This window comes from Danio aesculapii, chromosome 2 (genome assembly GCF_903798145.1).
Source record: "Danio aesculapii chromosome 2, fDanAes4.1, whole genome shotgun sequence".
NCBI lineage: Eukaryota > Metazoa > Chordata > Actinopteri > Cypriniformes > Danionidae > Danio > Danio aesculapii.
The window spans coordinates 10,012,249-10,034,761 of NC_079436.1; the positions used below are offsets into that span (position 1 = coordinate 10,012,249).

Below are 22,513 nucleotides of genomic sequence, written 5' to 3' on the forward strand. Positions count from 1 at the left end.
TATATATTAGAAACGGCTTCTATTTCTTGCAGCTGAATAACAGGATAACTGATCACCTCAGGTACACCTCATGTGCTTTATTCAGTGTTAAATGCTAATAATGTGAGGTTGAATGCCATTTTACATGACATTTATTGCCGTACTACTGAAAGCAGCAGCAGATAGTTTATCTCATATCTTGAAAATAAAATAAACCGCTTGAAATTGAACTTTAGAACTGTGACTCAAAACCAACAGTGATTCAGCATGTACATTTAATAATGTTAAAGAGGTTTACTATGTATTATTTAGATTATAAACCTTAACCTTAACTAAAGTGGCAGTGGGCTGGTTAAAGAGACCAAAACAAAGACAGACGTTCCGGCATGTAACACACATTTTCAAAGCATAATATATCTGACTACAGCATTGTTTTTCAGATAAACAAGAATGTTTATTTAGCATGTTTCTTAAATATCTGCAAATATATAATGGTATTTTTATGAGTTAAAAACTTACATGCAGCACCTTTAAACTTTTAATTAGGCTTTCAAATTCAGTCAGATTCATTTGTTTGGTAAACAAAGCAAGTCTCTTGTATAATACATCTACTAAAAGAACATATTACTCTGCAAATCAAATAAACATTTGCATATTAGTCAATATATTTTTGGAATTAATATAAATCTGAAATTAAAAAAAGAGTAACCCTTCTTTGAATTGTTAATTATTGTGATGTTTACCAGAGCAAGAGTTTCCTGTAAAAATGTCTGGAGAAAACCTTTTTTTTTTAGTTTGACTGGAATATTTTTAGTTTTAGCAGTTTTTAAAAATGTTTTAAATAATTTTTAAGGTCAGTATTATTAGTATTATTATAAGATTTAAGATTTATTTGTTCAATGACTTTCCTAATTAAACTTAGTTAACCTAGTTAAGCTAAATACTAGCATCTTGCCAAATAACTAGTAAATGTACTGTCATGATGGCAATGACACAAGAAATTAGGGCTGCTTTGGCACAATACATTGTAAAAGCACTATAGAAATAAAGATGAATTGAATTGAAGTTTAAAAATCTACTGTGCAATAAACAGCGCTTGGAAATATTTTTAAACTAAAAAAATTATTAGGGGGGCTAATAAATCTGCCTTTACTTTTATATACATATATTCATTGCTGTGTTGTACAGCATATTGGATACTTATTTTATTCTATCTTTGTTTTTAATGTGACTTTAAATAATTTTATGGTTTAAACGTTGAAGAAATAAAGGTATGAATAAAGATATGTAATGAACAAAATCAGCAAATATTGGAATAAATGTACTTTTACATGTTTGTGTTTTTACACATTGTGAGACATTTGGGAAAGAAAGCAAGACAGAAATAATAATTACTTTTTTTAATTGCATAAGTATGTCGTATAAATACGTGAACGGATACATAAAGAGCTGCCACAGATCAGTTTATAAAAAGTGTTATTTTAGTAAACAAAAACAAAACCGGCAGTACAATACTTAGTGGCTGTACATTCTCTGTTAGTATACAAATCTAAATAAGGGTCAAGTAGTTAATATAATATAGGCAGCTTCCACCTCTATGAAAGACTAAAGCTCTAAATCCGGTTCATCTAGAGGTTAACGTGATTCCTGGCCATCAATCTTTGGTGGCATCAGCATAGAGCAAGAATCCAGAGAACGTGCTGTCGTCCTCACTGCTGGAGTAAACACCGTTCCAGTCCCGCAGAGTCTCCAGCCATACCTGGTCTCCAGATGATAGACGGAGCACTGCCATGTTGGAGGCCTGGTCAATGTCCTGGCCGTAAAGAGAGTCACGCGTTCGCAGTTTCCGAATGCCGTTAACCACCAGGGCTGCACGCAGGGGACGATTACGTACAGTTATGTAGTATGAAAAGACGTAAACTCCACCGTGGGTGCAGTTGAATTTACTTGCATTGGGGTCCCAGTGAGCCTCCTCATTGTAAATGATTTTGTCAAACCTGATGGGGAGTCCTGGTGGCGGGAACGATCGGCTGGGGAAAAGACCAACACTGAAGGCGGAGCGCTTCTGAACGGCAGGTTCACCTTTAAAGCCCTTAAATCCCCGAATCCCTCGTGCTCCTTTTAAGCCTCTTGTGCCTTTCATCCCCGGCATCCCTCTTTGTCCTGGTGGTCCTTGTGGTCCTGGAGGACCAGGCTCTCCTTGCTTACTTAGAGGTCCCGGATCTCCCTTTGGCCCCTTAGATCCAGGAAGCCCGTCTGTTCCACTCATTCCTGGCACACCCGGATCTCCTTTAGGCCCTTGAGGCCCTGGTTCCCCCGTACTGCCTTTCTGGCCTTTCTCTCCAAATGGACAGTCTCCTTTGTCACCCTTCTCGCCCTTGATGCCATCTGGTCCAGCAGGGCCAGTCAATCCCTGTTTGCCAGGCTCACCCATCCCTCCCTTTGTTCCATTCCAGCCAGCCTCTCCACGCTCCCCTGGGTCTCCTTTCAGCCCAGGGAAACCGGTATCTCCTTTGTCTCCTTTAGGGCCTGATTCACCTGTACACATTAACATCAACTTGAATGTAATTCGAAAGGCCCATTCTCTGCAACCCTGACTCAATGAAAAGGCTTCTTCTAGACACGTTCAGTCACATAAAGACCCCCTGTTTATTTGTCCCCAATTTCCATTTAATTATAGTTTCAACACATTTCTAAACATAATAGTTTAAATAACTCATTTCTCTTCTATCTTTGCCATGATGACGGTACATAATATTTGACTAGATATTTTTCAAGATGCTAGTATTCGGCACAATTTAAAGGCTTAACTAGGTTAATTAGGCAAGTTAGGTTAATTGGGCAACTCATTGTATAACAAAACCAAAAAACTAAATATAGCTTAAAGGGGCTAATAATATTGACATTAAAATGGTTTAAAAAAATTAAAAACTGCTTTTATTCTAGCCGAAATAAAACAAGTTAGACTTTCTCCAGAAGAAGAAATATTATAGAAGATACTGTGGAAAAATTCCTTGCGCTGTTAAACATCCTTTGGGAAATATTTGAAAACGAAAACAAAACTCACAGGGAGGCTAATCATTTTGACTTCAACTGTATGAGATTGTGGACCACAAAAACCAAAAAGGCATTGGATAGCTCCAAATGATTGATTTTCCTTTTATGACAAAGATATGACATTAAGCAAAAAGTCATGTTTCATGAAGATATTTTGTAAAATTCCTGAAGTAAATATATCAAAATTATTTTTTGACTGTAAATTTGCACAGCTTTAAAGAATTTCTCAATATTTTTCTATTTGAGATTCCAGATCTTCGAATAAGATTTTATCATAACTAGGCTTGGGCTGGTATAAGATTATGACGGTATGATAACTTTGGATAAAAATATCACGGTATCATGATTACTGTTCTAAAATATATCCTTTTTAAATGCCTGGGTAAAAAAAACTAAAACTTTTTTCCCCTTTGAACACAATATACTTTATTTTAAGAAACATTTCAAACATTTTGGAGCAGTAAACATGTCAGGCTAAATAATTCAAATGAATCATTAACTTTTGCTATCTTCATTAGTTTCTAAAACACAGATTTCATCGCATTTTTTGGATATCTTTCTGCTGGAGATACTGTTGTCTTAAAAAAATGTAAATCAAAAAGCTTAAATATACCATAGGAACGGTATAGCAGAAAGTTTTAAAACCTTAACTTTTCCAAACCGCGGTATACCTTGAAAACGGTTATCGTCTCGTGCCTAATCATAAACCATACATCACCAGAACGTTTATTTCACTCATTCACTCCCTATTCTTCAGCTTAGTCCCTGATTTATCAGCGGAATGAACCATGAACTATTCCAGCATGTGTTTTATGCAGCTTTAACGTTCACTGCACTCTTTCAAAGTCAAAACTTTTTGCACATTTAAAAAATAAAATTAGTTTTCACGTTGTGTCTATCCCATTTACACTGTTGCTGCATCCCAATTCGCATACTATCCGTCCTAAATAGTATTTGAAAGTAGAATTAGTATGTCCCAAATCGTATTATCGTAGTATGTTGAAATGAGTGTGCCAAAGGTTCACGTATGGTTTACTATTTCCGGTAAAAACTCGAAGTGTAGAAGTGTCTATACTCTAACCGCTGATATTGCCCACAATACATTGCGCGTAGGACGTGAATTCGATTTAGAACTACAAATGCGGGTGAAAAGTGTAAACAAACTACAAACATGATGGACGCGCGAGACCAACCATCAAGTAGACAGGCTTCGATAAAGATGTTTGTATGACTGTTAATTAAAATTTAGCCCACTGGAACATGTTTTAATTGCGTTTTCTGTCCTATATTTCATCTGCAACAACAATACAGAACTTGTATAAAGACGTGTTTGGACATTAACGTCTGAATGCAGAATTATCCAAACACCTGAGGAGATTTCTCTACATGAAAGACTCGTAATTGGGAGATTAACCTGCTGCTGCTTCTCCAATGAGGTAGGAAATTAAATATGAAAGAAATGTGGATGATGTGTAGATGATTGACAGGGCTTGTAACTAAGCAACACAACAATCTGTTAACGAGGAAGTAGTATGTCCCAAAAGCTTGCATACTCTTCTGTTACACACTCGAAAGTGTGTACTTTTCCTTCACAAAAAAGTACATACTTTTAGGGTGTAGTATACGTATGCGAATTGGCACGCAGCAACTGTCTTTGAAACCTGCATCCATCATTAAAAAAATAGCATTTTAGTTAACATTTTGAGAGGTGTTTTGACAATTCAGAGCCCCCGTACAAGTGAAAGCCAAAATTCAGAATGCTGTCACCCGCAGCACAGAGCAGTTTAACAAAGTGTTTCATTTAAGGACTGAATGTGGCTGATGGTTGGGAACCCCTGCTGTAGACTACTGTATACTAAATCTTTTGCGGTCTATATGTCCATGTTGTATGTACTACCAATCTCTGTTCAAGATATGTTTTGCGACTGCAGTATCACAAACATTCATTCATTTGTTTTCTTTTCGGCTTAGTCCCTTTATTAATTTGGGGTCGCCACAACAGAATGAATCGCCAACTTACCAACCCATCACTGGGAAACATCTATACACACTCATTCACAAACATACACTATGGACAATTTAGCTTAAACTTCAATTCACTTATACCACATGTCTTTGGACTGTGGGGAAACTGGAGCACCCGGAGGAATCTCACGCGAACATGGGGAGAGCATGCGAACTCCTCTCAGAAATGCCAACTGACCCAGCTGAGGCTCGAACCAGTGACCTTTTTTTTCCACTGGTTTCCTGATAATAAGTTTGAGCGCAGGTTTTTAATAAGGAGGTAAACTCTCCTTCCTCTCTGTGCAGTGGATGGGATAGACACAATATTTCCTCTCTTTTTGAAGAAGAAGAAATAGAACAAATCATCAACAAGACTCCGAATTGTATTTAAAAAAATTTTCTCTGCAACGGATTAGTAAATATGCATCAGATAAATCAGTGCATAACAAATCTTTAGGATACAAATACAAAACAACGCCTGAAAAGTTTAAACTGCAGTGTGCAGAGACTTTCAGGGAATGTGTAAATCTCAATTAAAAAAAAAAAAAAAGACTCTTATGACTGGTTTTGTGGTCCAGTGTAACATATTTAAAATTTTCTGGATTAGACCCAGAGTACTAGGTCCATGTCTATCATAGACAATAGTTATGTTTCCAACCAAAAATGTGAATTAAATTTATGTGCAAAACTGGATTATCTCATAAAAGACGTGCGAATAAAGCAGCGCTTCCATCCAACGAGCCAAAGAGAACAAAATCGTTACTTCCTGATCAACTGGCGCCAAATATCAAGAGTAAAAACGGAATTTACTGTGGTAGGAGAAGCTGCGTGAATCTTTTCCTTATTTAATAAATGACTTGCGCCTCAGAAGACAATCCTGACACGCAGTGAACGCCTGGTGGTGTTTGAAGCCATGGGACGTAGAGCACAGATGCTCTTGATTCTGGAGGTCATTAATAATATAATAACACTAACACTGAAATAGTTAAGGCGTTTTAGAATGACCAAAACAACATTTCAGATGTTTTACAGTGTGCTCAGCCAGCTGGTTTGTCCATTCACACACATTTTTATCATCACATGATCTCTTATAATAAAATCACATGACCTTTCTTAATGAGCATACTGGAATTTGTTTGGTAAAAGTGTTTCCATCATAGTTTATGCGCATCTTTTCTTATCGAATAAAACGTTTATCCTACTCAGTTATGCGCATGTTTTTATGCACGTTTTCAAAATTCATGCGCATCTTGGCATTTCCATCAATTTTTTTTTGTGTGTGTATATCTAGGGATGGTATTGTTAAGGTTTTAATGATATTACTAGTTTTATCGATACCACTTATCGGTTCGGTACTTTTAACAGTTTTCTTATCTGTACTTTTTTTTTTTTGTGTTTTTTAATGAAAAAAACAAAAAACTAATTGAACAGAATTAAAAACACTTTATTTTATTATTACATTTTTAATTTAAAATAAAGTAAAACCAATAATTGTAAAACAAATAAATTAAAAAATGCTGTACAATTGTACAACAGTTAGGAAAATATCTCTCAGTTTTAAACATTCCTCTGGAGAAAAATCAACATGTTTGCCTTTTCTGGCAGAAGTTGGGACCTTTCTTGGTTTATTGTGCTCCCTGCAGTTGAAATATCTTCTTTGAGTTGCAAAATGCAGTTAAATAATCAGATAATGTTTAAGATTTTTCATTAACGCATTCACATAAATGAGTTAACGGTGTTTGGGAGTTAACAATGTAAAAAATAAGCCGTATTTATTATTTCTTAATACGCAAAGTTTATTCTTAGGTTATTCAAATGCTATATTTGTAAATACAGAAATGTAAAAGCATTTTTAATGTTTAAGATTTATTTAGGCTACTGCTACAGAAATAACTGTTTTTAATGTAACCGAATATGTGTTTATTAAAGTATTCATATTATACTAATTTATAGAGACCTTGTGTGGTTGATTGCTAGCATAACAATGTGGATGATGTACCTTCAGCTAGGCAGTCGAAAACTTTTCATTTGTCTTTCTGCTGTTAATGCACTTTTGAAAGATTTTTAGCCAGATTGCTTGCGTTTCTACTTATACAAGAAAACAACTTGTTGCGTTAGTTGCAACGGGCATTGTCGGTGTCTACTTGGGAAATACAACCCGTTTGGTTCACTCCGCAAGCTTACGAGCTGTGTGTGCGCGAGTCTGTATCGAGAGTTATGTGTGCGCTTGGCTCGAGTCGCTGAGTGCGCGCGCACAGCCGAGAACTGTGAAGGCTTTTAAATTTGACGCACTCGCCGTAAACACGAGCATTTCTCATGTGCAGACCAATATCGGATATCGCAAATTAGATAAGGTTGATCAGTTTAATTATGCTACTATAAGTATTGTTTATTCAGAAATAATTCTCCAGTACCGATAGCAGAACCGTTAACATCAGAGCTTATCGATACTTCTGTCTTTTATAATTTAGCACCGATACCGATAAAGTACTGTAAATGTAATGTGTATTTATATAGCGCATTTATTGTGTATGGTTATACACCCAAATTGCTTCACAATCATGAGGGGGGGTATCTCCATACCACCACCAGTGTGCAGCATCCACTTGGATGATGCGACGGCAGCCACAGGACAACGGCGCCAGTGCGCTTACCACACACCAGCTATCGGTGGAGCGATAGCAAGTTTCACCCATCCCTACGCATATCCAAAATGCGCATAAAAATGAGTGGATGGAAACGTAGCTACTAATATGGGATTCTCAGTGCTTGATTCTTAAAGCAATCCTACTTCATATACATCGATATCTGATGGTACTGCATAGTCTCAGTGTGACTTGTAAGAAATGACACAATATGGTGAAACAACAATCATCATCACCCTTAAGATAAATGACATAGCAGCTATAAGAAGGTGAATCAAGACAGGGTTAACTCTTATCATAAATGCACCTCTCTCTCCTTGTTTCCCAGTAACTCCAGGAATCCCAGGTAGCCCGCTCACTCCAGTATCGCCTTTCTCTCCTGAAAAACGAAAAGACGTGTTAACGAGCATCCAAACATTATCTGCGAATTAACCACATCAGTGGGACAATGCTTAAGAGGACTTGGCGTATTGGAATTTGGTTGCTTGACTCAAAATGCTTTTAAGATCTCTGCAGATACGCTTGCACTTTGTTCTTGACCTTTCACTTGGCAACAAATTGGAAAGGATTTGCGCTTGTCTAGTCTTTGCTGACTCTGTTCTCGGTCTTAAAGAGATGTTCAAGAAAACAAAAACCCTAGATGCTGTTGTGTTTCACTCCAGCAGATGAACATAAGAAGGAGATTTGGAGCTCTACACAGTTTTTGCTGTAGACAAGCTTTTATTGTGCAATCTCAACGAACTTGCATTGCCAGTTTCAAAACAAATTGTAGGTTCTGCCAACTTGTGTAAGCATGCAGCTTTAAACCAAAGGGAACATTTCAATCTGTTTGATCGAGGCCAGGTAATTGTTTTTCCACATAGGAGTATAAACATTAAAATTGCACACTTGAACTTCATGTAGTCCTCCATGAGAAAGGTCAAGATTTTCTCAAATGTTAGCCCTTTTTGCAAAACAAGGACATTAAATGTAAATGTATACATCACAGATGTGTCTCTAAAGTTGGTGTTCTAGAACAGCATTTACCTAAATTCATTTTGGCTTCTTTTTAGTGGTGGAAAGAGTACTGAAAAATCATACTCCAGTAAAAGTACCATTACTTGCATAAAAATGTAGGGCAAGTACATAAAAGTATCTGTTGTAAATATTACTCAAAGTATGAGTAAAAAGTAGCCTTTTCAAAAGTACTCAAGAGTAGTGAGTATTACGCTGTTAAAGCTGATGCTCGTCACGCATGTAATCAGCGCATGTGTGCATGTAAACGTAACATTCTGTAGTGTGTTTAGTTACTGCCCAGCAGGTACACAACATCATAAGACGTTAATATTAGGTTAGATTTAGGTTGTGATGTCAGGTGACCAAAATTCAATGTCTAGCCAGCGTCTAAAGGCAACGTTATTTTGATGTACAGTAATGTCATCAAATGATGTTGATTTAAGGTTGTGTTAGAAAGTGACCAAAATCCAACGTCGAGTCAACATCTTAAACCAACGTCAAATTGACGTCAAATACTGACATTTAATCATCAGGTATGGCAACCAAAATCCAGCATCTGATAGATGTCATAGTTGTAACGTCCGCACAACATCAAGCTGTAACATCATTAGAAGTTGATATTTGGTTGGTTTTAGGTTAGACGTTAGACATTGACATTGGCCTGACATTGAGTTCTGACTTCAACTCGATTTTCATTTCTAAACAAAATGCACGGTCCATGACGTTAGGGTACAACATCAATTTGACGTCATGTTGACGTTTTGCGCCTGCTGGGTATTTAAGGCCATTTCGGTCATCATACAGTAAACATCCGTCATCTTGTCATCAGGGTCAGTGCATGTGAAGATTTTGGACACCTTCTTTTGGACACTTTCTAAACAGTTTACTGTAATTATAAATCGCCCATGTCTTGAGGTAGTTCATTATGATGCTATTTACTTTCTATGTGCGATTAGATTGGACAGGACTCGCAGGACTGATTCTTCTAATCCCCATAGACAAGAAAAATTAAAGTAGTGACTGCAGGTTGAAGGAAAGTAGTGGAGTAAAAGTACAGATACAGCACTAAAAATGTACTCAAGGGAAAGTAAAAGTAGACATTTTTAAACTATTAAGTAAATTACAATTTCTGAGAAAAACGACTCAATTACAGTCATTTGAGTATTTGTTGTTACTTTACACCACTGATTCTTTTATATAGACACTAAATTTGAAACCAATCATACTATTCAAAATACTATCATATATATGCTATACAGCCATTTTGATCCTAACATTCAATTGGCTAGGAAGTGGTCAAGAGTGCTGAATGATATATCACTCCAACTACATTGCTATTTGCATCGTCATGTTCATTTTCTGTCGGTGCTCCACCTGCTAATAACCTGCGTTTTCTGTAATAAAATGAGTCCAGCCAAGACACAGTCACCATATTATTATAAACATTGATTTATTTATTAATTTTCCTTCAGCTTAGTCCCTGATTATCAGGGGTTGCCACAACAGATTGAACTGCCAACTATTTCAGCAATCCTAAAATATTCCAGTAATCCTAGGCTTCGGATCTCGGATATAACCGGCCGAAATGAGTTTCCTTTGCAGGGTGGCAGGGCGCAAATTTATAGATAGGGTGAGGATCTCTGTCACTCGGGAGGAGCTCAGAGTAGAGCCGCTGCTCCTCCACATGGAGAGAAGTCAGCTGAGGTGGCTCAGGCATCTGTTTCTGATGCCTCCTGGACACCTACATAGGGAGGTGTTCTAGACATGTCCCACCGGGAGGAGGCCTCGGGGAAGACCCAGGACACGCTGGAGGGACTATTTCTCTTGGCTGACATGGGAACACGTCGGTATCCCCCCGGAGGAGCTGGAGGAAGTGTCTGGGGAGAGAGAAGTCTGGGGTTCTCCTGCCTCTGCAACCCAGCCCCGGAAAATTGGTTGAAAATGAATGAATGAATAATCCTAGGCTAAAATCTGTGGTCTTTGATTGTTGGTTTGACATGTTTGCATGTTCCTAATAGGAGCGCCAAATCTGATGCCGCACTCAGAGCGACAACTTCAAACCACCTTGTGGAAATGTCAAAACGGCAAAAAGATTGTTTTTGTTTGTCGTGACATATCATGTCAGAACGCAGGATAGAGAGAGTGTCACAGACGGATGATGTCAAACTCTAGCTGAGTTTTCTTGCATGTCAGTATTTGGACCATCTTCATTGCCATTTATTCTGACATTGACAACAGATATCTTACAGCGTGACATGGGAGTCACGTTCATACAGTTTGACATGCTACAATAGTATAGGATTAATAAAAATGTACACTCTCTGAAATAAAGGTACAAAATATGTTACTGGGATGGTACTTTTTCAGAGGGTAAATGTTTGTTCCTAACAGGTCCTTAAAGGTAAATATTAATATCTTTAAATTACAAATGTGTACCTCACAGGTACAGAATTGAACATTAAAGTCATAAGTGTACCCTAAAGGCACTAATGTCCACCTGTACAGAACAATGGGGTACCCCAGTGATTTTGGTCCTTTATTTCCAAGAGTGTACAATGTGAGCAGAGCTTTAAGCAGGTCGCACACCAGAAGCGCTGCTCGGCGTCGCGCCACGCAGCGCCATGCATTTTAGAATGAGTTTCTATCAGGGTACACACACCGGTGCCGCACGTCTGTCTGCGGCACCCAGCCACGACTCAGGACACAGTTCATATTTCTGGCGCGCCACAGAGCGCCATCTGATTAGTTTCCTTTTAAATACCATGCGAATGTGCGCGTCTGGTGTATGATACTTTCATTTGTCATGTGTGCACTGTGTCGCGGCGCATGCGGCGTGTAACACCCTTTAGGCTGCAAAATATAAATGCCTTGCTTTGCTGTGCTCATTAGGGATCTCTTTTGGCTGCTAAATGCTGTGAAAACAATCGGAATGCATTTTCGACGACCTCTGAACATAATCTCAAAACATTTCGAACCCTTTTTAGATTGATATTTGGTGCTAATCCACTTTTGATTGGATTTACAGAAACGCATCTTAATACCAGGTGTAAACTGCCTTCTCAAGGTTAATATGCCTACTGCTGTGCCCTACTATGTGCGATAATAGGTAAAACACTAACGAGTGTTGTCTTAGTTTGTAGAATTCATCAACAGCATAAAAGGTATCTTGATGACCTACTGCTTATGCTAAGAATCTTAAGGCATACAATCCCATGAGCGCAACAGGAGAGGAGTTATACAAAAACAAGTGATGCAGTGCACAAGCAAAGCCACATTAGAGTGACAGCATGGAAATTTTAATACATCTTGATTAAAGGGTTAGTCTACAAAAAAGAATATTATTTTATTAATTGCTTGCCCTTATGTCAGTCTAATTAGGACCTTCGTTTATTTTTAGAACACAAATTAGCAAATTTTAGATGAGATCCCTGACCCTTCATGGAGTGCAATAGTTCAAGGATGTTCAAAGTCTAGAAAGAACTGAAAACATTGCTAAAACATTCTGTCATTTAACGTTTGAAGCTCCAAGAACACTGTGTTAAAAAAAGGACTTTGTTCAGCAATGTCTTCTGCGTCAGATTAAAGTGTGCATTTACTGCAGGCAGTTGGACACTGGTCTGTAATGGTGCTGACCTTTATGGCTATTTGTCGTACTGCAGGTAGTAATTGCGCACCCTGAAGTAACGTAGAAAGACAGTAGCTATGTTTCCATCCACCTATATTTATGCGCATTTTAGATATGCACATAAAAAAAATCGGTTGACGGAAATGCCAAGATGCGCATGAATTTTGAAAACGTGCATAAAAACATGCGCATAACTGAGTAGGATAAACTTTTTATTCGATAAGAAAAGATGCGCATAAACTATGATGGAAACACTTTTACCAAACAAATTCCAGTATGCTCATTAAGAAAGGTCATGTGATTTTATTATAAAAGATCATGTGATGATAAAAATGTGTGTGAATGGACAAACCAGCTTGCTGAGCACACTGTAAAACATCTGAAATGTTATTTTGGTCATTCTAAAACGCCTTAACTATTTCAGTGTTAGTGTTATTATATTATTAATGACCTCCAGAATCAAGAGCATCTGTGCTCCACGTCCCATGGCTTCAAACACCACCAGGCGTTCACTGCGTGTCAGGATTGTCTTCTGAGGCGCAAGTCACTTATTAAATAAGGAAAAGATTTACGCAGCTTCTCCTACCACAGTAAATTCCGTTTTTACTCTTGATATTTGGCGCCAGTTGATCAGAAAGTAACGATTTTGTTCTCTTTGGCTCGTTGGATGGAAGCGCTGCTTTATTCGCACGTCTTTTATGAGATAATCCAGTTTTGCGCATAAATTTAATTCGCATTTTTGGATGGAAACATAACTATTAGCAAACAAAATAGTATTTTATACGTTTTTTTGTGCAAAACTTCTTGTTCTTGGAGCTTTGTATGATTAAAGATCAGATATATTTTTTTAAATATTAAAAAAAAAATAGGAAGGAAGCGAAGTTGGAGAGAGAGAGGTGGGTAGGGAAATGTCCTTGAGCCAGGATTCGATCTCGGGATGCTTTGACGTGCTACTGCACCATATGTCAGCGCACTAACCACTAGGCTATTGCGCCAACCATGGAATGTTTGACAACTTTTTTGATTACTTTTCTGACCATCTCTGGACCAATGCTGTCAGTGAAGGGTCAGCGAGTTCTCGGATTACTCAATTTGTGTTCTGAAGATGAACGAATGTCTCGAGGGATTAAAACAACATGTAGTTGAGTAATAATAACAGAGTTCTCATTTTTGGGTAAGCTTATCCTTTGTCAATGTCTCAGATTCTTTAAGTATTTTGAGTTTTGAGAAACCATTTCAGGTCAGACTTTATTTTGATGGTCCGTTTGTTGAATTTAAGTTACATTGCATCTACATGCTAACTAATTCTCATTAGGATTAGTTTAAGTTGACATGTACTTGCAAAGTTTCTTATAGTCAGTTAAATGTCTGTTGAAAGAGCAGTATCAACAGATATTAGTCAGTCTAATACTCAAATGGACCATCAAAGTAAGGTGTTACCCAATTTTTATCAGCTGGCTAAAACTTAAGCAACCTAAAATGTTAGTAGTTTACACAACTGATCAGTTCTAGTTTGTGTTTTTATTAAACACCAGCACATGACGTTACCATACAGACCTTTTACTCCATGCGGCCCTGGAGCACCAATGAGTCCTTCTTGACCTGGAGTTCCCGGAGGTCCCATCTCCCCCTTTACCCCTGGAATACCTTTCAAGATTACAAATATGAAACAAAAAATGGGTCCCACTTTATTTTAGGTTGCCTTAAATTAAGTCACGATGTACGTTACAAAGTACTTATGGTGTAAATACATGTTTTACATTGTGATTAAGATTGATTAAATACCTGGAAGTAGTTACACTGTTGACCATCCTTTACACCTTAATCCAGGGGTTTTCAAACTTTTAGGACACACGCCCCCCCCCAAATATGTCCAATTTCACTCGCGCCCCTCTTCAACTCTCTCTCGAGCCAAAATTATAATGCATGTCCAAATAACATTCACATATTACTTGCTGCATTTAATGTGCATAGAATTAATTTCATTGAAACATAAATATACAGCTGAGCCTGTTTCTGTAAGGACAACATGCTAATCTGTGTGGGATTCCTGACACAACTAACCGTAAATCATCTTCCACTGTCAATAAGCGTGAGCCACAGCATTCTTGCTTTTGATGCACGTACATACAGAAAACCTGACGGTGTGGTTGAGTCGAACATTGAGGATGTTTACATGGGCAACAATACTCTCATTTTAATACGATTAAGACAATACTCTGATTAAGAGTCTACCATGTAAACAGCAATTTTTAATTACCTTAATCCGACTAAAGTCATAATTGAACTAAACAGAAATAAAAATGACATGTGGTATGCAGATTTTAGTGGCATTATTGAAGTAAACACCACAATCAAACTATTACAGTCATGTAGGACTTTTCTACGCATTTTGTGACAAGATCCACACACACACATCACGAAATGCGGAGGGTTTTTTTTTTCTTTCCAATCGACTTTCTATTAAAGCAACACTCTTCCACCAGTCCTTACTTTAGATTCGCGTCTAATACCCCCAGTTTGTCATGGGGACGTGAATAAAATGTTCATGAGTGAAAGTGAAACTTTAAACGAATAGTAAAGTCGAAAAATTAAAGATGAAACACTTAAAATTACATGAGCTTCTGAAGGAAACGTGAATAGCCTGGTGACTTAACGTTCAAAAAGCACTTCATGTAATTATATTATTGTCTTATGAAGGCAAATAGCTGATGTCCATGTAAACATAGTCAGTAGTCTTCAAAGTAAGTGAAAGATCCGGAAGGGCGTCCTGCCGATTTGATTCAGAAGGGCACTTTTTTGTCAGACGACTCCCCGGTTTGACTTTCATTTATTCACCGTCATTCACTTTAAAAAGCAGAGCTTGTTTTAATTGTATATATTTTACTGGAACGCATTAACTCTACAGGTGCCTGATAGTTAGCTGTGGAGCTAACGTTAATCATATTCGCCCTAGTGAACACATAAAAAATCATCATCATCATCATTTACTCAAGTGCACACCTCGATGTCTCGCGCCCCCCTTAATAGGTGCTGGCACCCCACAGATTGAAAACCCCTGCCTTAATCCACCCTTAAACCTACCCATACCACCAAACCTGTACTTATGATTGATTAAATACCTGGAAGTAATTACACTGTTGACCATGCTTTACACCTTAATCCACTTCTAAACCTACCCATACCACCAAACCTGTCCCTAATCCTACCCATATCCAACCTCAAGAGCACCTAAGGTGTTCTGCAATACATTATGAACACCGTAAATGCTTTGTATTTACATTCTGATGCAAGTACATCATCCGTAAGACCACCCAATATGAAATGGCACCAAAAAATGTACGTGATTTTAAGTTTTAATCTTTCACCACACAAATTCTTACCCGGCAATCCCTTTTCTCCAACCGGCCCCGGAGGACCTCTCTCGGGTGGACAACATTCACAGAAGTTGAAGAAGCACTCGTTGTAGTCCAGCGTGTAGTTCCCGGGACCCACCCCAGGAGGAACCATGGCCTCCGTGTGGTAGTCCGCAGAATAAGTATCACTGGAGAAGGTAGTACGATCGGTGGACGTAATGGTGTACGCATCCATCATGGCGTCTGTAACTTCTTCAGTGATGCCAATTGCTGTTGGACTCACAGTGGTGGAGATGGACCCCAATTTTGGTGGACCTTCATCCCGAGGTGGAGGCTTCTTAGTGGGCTTCATTCGGGGCCACTGTGTGGTCTTGGCTATTGATGCTTGGTTCCCTGTTGCTACCACCAGCAGGGTCATGAGCATGATGAATGGGTGGAGAATATTGGGCATTGTACAGATACCCGCTAACAACAGAAGCAGACACCAAATTGGTCAACATAGACCTTGACGTTTTCGAAAGAAGTTAAAAGGATAACACTCACCTAGTCTCAGCTTGTGCCGCCTCTTCGTTCTCTTCTCTAAGAGGAAAAAGTGCACTACCTTTTAACAAGCTGAACCTCTCTGTTGCCCCTCCGTCCAGCCAATAAGAGGGCTTTTTTACTGCTTTAGCAGGTGACTTGGCACAGGCCGGAGGATTTGATACCTGAGAAGAAGCTAATGTGATGGCTTTAAAAGGAGCCTATCAGTCCTCCTCATTCTCATGCATCTGGATCCCTTGTGTTATATCGGTTAAAGGGGCAATTCAAGTGCAGATGTTTACACACAAAGTGGATTTTATGAACTTTTCACGTGATTTGTTTTTTCGTTTGTAAACCTTTACACATGAGTTCATACGTCCACTAAAGCACAGACATGTTCAGGTGGCAGCAGGCAGTTAACAGTCATTGACTTGTATCTAATGCAATGAAACCTATAGATTTTAGCTGTTACTTTTTTAGCTGTTTTTTTTGGGGGGGCACAGTTTTAGAGAATAATAGGTCAATAATAGAAAGGAATACATTTCTATTTCAATGTATTATAAAAGGTAATCATGAAACCATTAGAAAAAGACTTTTAATTTTCTAAAATTTTATATTTGCTGAAAAAAACTTGATGAAGGTCGCTGGGTCAGTTGGCGTTTCTGTGTGGAGTTTGCATGTTCTCCCAGCCAATCACCTGACCTGAACCCAATAGAAAATACTAAATAAAGAAAATTTTGTTCTGTACTGTATTTGTTTATGCTGATTGGTTGATTGGTTGATTGATTGATTGATTGATTGATTGATTGATTGATTGATTGATTGATTGATTGATTGATTGATTGATTGATTGATTGAGGTAGTAAATTCAATAATCATTCCATTATGTTGATTTCATGGTCAAGAAAAGAAATCGAATGGTTTTCTTCTTCAAAACTCTCAAATGCTTTCAGAGAAAGAAAATCAAGCTGTAGAATGGCCTAGCCAATCAACTGAGCTGAACCCAATAGAAAATACAAAATATAGAAAGTATTGTTCTGCACTGTATTTGTTTATGTTTGTTGATTGATTGATTGATTGATTGATTGATTGATTGATTGAGGTAGTAAATTCAATAATCATTCTATTATGTTCATTTCATGGTCAAGAAAAAAATCGAATAGTTTTCTTCTTCGATAAAATTGAAGAAACACATCTGTTTAAAACACTGAAAGCAGCATTACAATTAAATTGAAGTAGAATGACAGAAATATACTTTACCATTTTAAAATATCACTTTTTACTGTGTCTTGACTGTTAACTTTGATCAATTCCATATATCCTAAATTAGTTACTGGTCCCAAACGTTTAAACAGTAGTGTACGTGTTCATATACTGTGTATTATAAAAATTTTAAAACAATGGCATCAGTCAGTGTACAATATTGCTCTCATCCAAAGTTTCACTAGCAAACTTGTGTTTCGCAATGCACAACGAAGGTTGAGCAAGTCAGGTTACAAATGAAGTTATGCGTAATAAACTGAAATGACACAGGGAAAAAGTATGAACACATGAAGAAAGGGAGGTGTAGAAAAGCAGTGAAAGCCCAGACAGCTGCTGAAATCTCTCAGTAGTTCTCCAGAAACCCTCTGCCCTTCGTCAGTATAAATCAATATCATCTGCTTCAGTCCAAAATCCACATTAGGGGGATGATGAAGATAAATCCAGAGCGGACATTTCAGCAAGACAGTGATCCAAAACACAGCCAAGAAACTCTCAGATGCTTTCAGAGAAACAAAATCAAGCTGTAGAATGGCCCAGCCAATCACCTGATCTAAACCCAATAGAAAATACAAAATAAAGAAAATAACGTTCTGAACTGTATTTGTTTATGTTGATTGATTGATTGATTGATTGATTCATTCGTTCATTCGTTCATTCATTCATTCATTCATTCATTCATTCATTCATTCATTCATTCATTCATTCATTGTTTCATTCATTCAGTCATTGTTTCATTGATTGATTCAGATAGTGAATTCAATAATCATTACATTATGCTGATTTAATGCTTAAGAGAAAAATATAATGGTTTTCTTCTTCAAAACTCTCAAATGCTTTCAGAGAAAGAAAATCAAGCTGTAGAATGGCCTAGCCAATCACCTGAGCTGAACCCAATAGAAAAAACAAAATATAGAAAGTATTGTTCTGCACTGTATTTGTTTATGTTTGTTTAATGATTGAGGTTGTAAATTCAATAATCATTTCATTATGCTGATTTAATGCTCTAGAATAAAAATCGAATGGTTTTCTTCTTCGATAAAATTTAAGAAACACATCTGTTTAAAACACTGAAAACAACAACAATACAATTAAATGTTGAGTATTAAAATAGAACGATAAAAATGTACTTTACCATTTTAAAATATCACTTTTTACCGTGTCTTTACTGTTAACTTTGATCAATTTGATATATCCTAAATTAGTTACTGGTCCCAAACGTTTAAACAGCAGTGTACGTGTTCATTTACTGTGTATTCTAATAATTTTAAAACAATGGCATCAGTCAGTGTACAGTGTTCCTCTCTTGCGAAGCTTCAAAAGCAAAATAGTGCATTTCGCAATGCACAACAAAGGTCGAGCAAGTCATGATTTTCCCAAGGATCAAAGAGGATCAGAGACTTTTGGGGGATTTTTGAACGGTCTCAGTGGAGAAAACACTAACACTTGAGGGGGTGAATGGTCGTGTATCCTAGACGCCTTCAAACCCTCAAATCAGACACACAGTCTACTTCTTAACAGCATGAATGTACTAAATCTGACCGGAAGAAACCTCGGCTGAAAACGGCCTTCTACAGAAATGTTGCCCCCGATTTCTGTGTAACTGCTCCGTTTGGCAAACGCTCAAAGAGAAGCAAAATAATCAAAGCGAACGAGATGTTGGCCCATGAAACAAAGTCATGGCAGTGTTTCTACCGTTCTCCTTCAGGAAATCCAGCACGGGTGACTTTTATATCTCGAGGGGTTGCTGACCAGAGATGTTCATGGTTTGATATGATGTTCCCCAGTGGTCCAATTACATCATTCGTGAGAAAAAAAAATGTTTAAATTACACCTCTAGTGTTGGTCAGACGAGTACTGTGTGACTAAAACAAGGTTGTGTTCATGACCGGAGTTTGACTCCTTCAACTCTGGCCATAATGAAACGCTTAACTTCAGAAACCTTCACTCAAAAAATTAAGTTTAGCATTTGTTTGAACTACTTATTTAAAATTAGCTGAAACAACACAATTATTGAGCTTTCTTGTGACAACTAAATTGTTTTATGTTTGACCAACTTAAATTCGTAGAAAATTAATAAGTTAACTTAATTCTTTCATGTTGTCCTAAAACAAATCGATTGTATGCAACCCAGCCTTTTTACAGTGTACCACCTCGAAAAGGAGTTAAAAGTAGGTGCTTTGGATGCTTGTTTACTCTTCCGTTTAATATCACCTGTTTCTGATGGGAATGATGACAACATTAAATTGTTAGACAAGCAAATGAATCAATCACTCGGCTGATTAATTTTCTCTCTTGATGGAACACTCCACATTTGTTAAAATTAGATCATTTTACAACTCTCGAGAGTTTAAACGGGTCAGTTTCACCATTTTTGAATCCATTCAGATGGTCTCCGGGTCTGGCGGGAGCACTTTTAGCTTAGCTTAGCGTAGGTCAATGAATCGGATTAGGCCATTAGCATCTCGCTCAAAAATGTCCAAAGAGTTTTGATAATTTTCCTATTTAAAGCTTGACTCTTCTGTAGTTACATCCTGTACTACAACCAACACAAAACAAAGCATTGCTATTTTTCTAGACTGATATGGCTAGGACTATACTCTCATTACTCTCATTTTGGTGTAATAATAAAAAAACTTGTGGTACCAAAGATGCAGAAAGCAAAATTATATTACATTTATTCAGTCTGATCCCACAAGGAAACATAACTAATGTTTTGTCAGATTAGTGGCTAAATTAGTCGTACACAAATGTACGATTTTAAAAACCCCGCCTTTAAACCCAACCATTATTAGGGATAAGCAAATCGTACTAAATTGTACAAATGAGATCGTACAAATTCATATAAATTAACCACGAGATCAAAAAGGTAAAAAAAAACCTATGAGAGAGCGTTGATTTATTACCTAATAATAGGAAAAGCGTATCTATTTACTTTGGTGCAAATCCTGAACATAGCTTACCTATTTTAACCGAAAAACACTGAAGTTAGCCTATTTTCAGACGCTAATGGTCTAATCTGATTCAATGATCTATGCTAAGCTAAGCTAAAAGTTCTGCCTGATCTAGAGATTGACTACATGGATAGAACTCTAGGGGAGATATAAAATGAGCCTGTTTAAACAAAAATTGAGTTAACATGTCTAACTGGCACAATTAACAGTTTTTCATGAAATGTTACATGAAAAAGTAACCTAATAGTTCTGTCAGGATGCTGATTATTTACTATAATCAACATTTACAATGTATGTTTCACTTGAAATTTTAAGTGAAAGTTAACAAAGCTTACAGTTTACGAAGAAGCTTGCTGCTACAGATTTAGGATGATATAGTACACACTTAGAAATAAAGGTACACTTAGAAATAAAGGTACCCAAATAAATTGTTTTTTAACTACGTAACTTAAAATCAATTGTAAATTCAATGAATCATCTTTGAATCTATTTTTCCCAATGCTTTCCTGTCTGTCCTCCACTGTCCTATCTCAATAAAAGGTAAAAAAAAAAAAAAAAATTTAAAGGTACACTTTTTTTACAATATACACTGAGAAAAAATATTTATATGGGTTAAATTTAAACAAACAAATTAGATTTAGCAATGTCCAACTTAATTTGTTTAAATTCAGCCCAAGTAAATTGTTAACAACCACTTAATGTAAAAAAAAAAAAAGTGTAAATCCAAGGAATCATCTTCTAATAATTTTTTGTCAGCGTAGATGGACGTTAGTACCTTTAGGGTACACTTTTGTACCTTTAAGTTCCCTTTTATACTTTTAAGGTATTATGAGGTACACATTTGCACTTTTTAGGTAATAATATGTACGTTAAGGCAGTGTTTCCCAACCCTGTTCCTGAAGGCACACCAACAGTACACATTTTCAACCTCTCCCTAATGAAACACACCTGAATCAACTTATCATAACATCAGAAGAGACTCCAACACCTGAAGTTAATGGGTCAGAAAAGGGAGACATCCAAAATATGTACTGTTGGTGTGCCTCCAGGAACAGGGTTGGGAAACACTGCGTTAAGGGACCTGTTTACCTTTTGAAAAGGCACCATGCCAGTGACAGATATTACACCTTTATTTCTGAGTGTACAACACTTTTTTTTTTTTACTGAATTGATTATTGGACAAAGTTTTACAAAATTGTACTATTTCAATGTGTTATTTAGCATATTTGAGAAATTAGCTAGTAAATTTCACAAACAATAAAAGACATAGTCTCAAATAATTGCATTTTTGTTTGTTTGCTTGTTTGTTTGTTTGTTTGTTTTTTGGTTGAAGTATACCCAACTGCCATGGACCCTTTTCCCATTTCCGGGTTTCTCGGCAGTGGAAGTCGTCATAGTTGTGTAAACTTAAGGAGAGTAGTGAATGGCAGAGTACCCTACATTCATTTATTTTTATTTTTTGCATTCAAAAAATGAAAAAACCCTCCACAATGGTGTTGTCTCATTCATTCATTTTCTTTTCGGCTAAGTCCCTTTATTAATCTGGGGTCGCCACAGCGGAATTAACCGCCAACTTATCCAGCTTATCCAACTTATTTGTTTTACGCAGCTGATGCCCTTCCAGACGCAACCCATCTCTGGGAAACCCTTACACACTCATTCATACATACACTATGGACAATTTAGCTCACCCAATTCACCTGTACCGCATGTCTTTGGACTGTGGGGGAAACCCATGCAAACGCAGGGAGAACATGCAAACTCCACACAGAAACGCCAACTGACCCAGCCGAGGCTCGAACCAGCAGCCTTCTTGCTGTGAGGCGACAGCACTACCGACTGCGCCACTGCGTCGCCGGTGTTGTCTCTACTTTCACAAAAGAAAACAAATTGTATGAGACCGATAACGGCAGCAGAAGTGGGAATAACGACAAATTTACCATACATAGACACAACATTACAAACACCAGCATAAATACGGTTTTATACCTTTACATCATTAAAAAATAGAAATATGAAAAACTTTTGAGGATTGAAGAGGCTAATAACCATTGAAATACACCTTAACACTGTTGCAAAATAAGTCTTGTTCTTATTTTGATTTTGGGAAGTCACAAT

General features: G+C 37.3%; 1 protein-coding gene across 1 annotated transcript; it reads right to left on the reverse strand.

Moving 5' to 3' along the window:
• Positions 1–1,390: 1,390 nt before the first annotated feature.
• On the reverse strand, positions 1,391–16,601 carry otol1a (otolin 1a). The gene is made up of 4 exons (XM_056472334.1): positions 15,690–16,601; positions 13,864–13,953; positions 7,993–8,064; positions 1,391–2,517 (listed from the first exon to the last, which is right to left on the reverse strand). The coding sequence occupies exons 1-4, from the start codon at positions 16,111–16,113 to the stop codon at positions 1,634–1,636; spliced, it is 1,470 nt and encodes a 489-aa protein (XP_056328309.1). The 5' UTR covers positions 16,114–16,601; the 3' UTR covers positions 1,391–1,633.
• Positions 16,602–22,513: the final 5,912 nt, after the last annotated feature.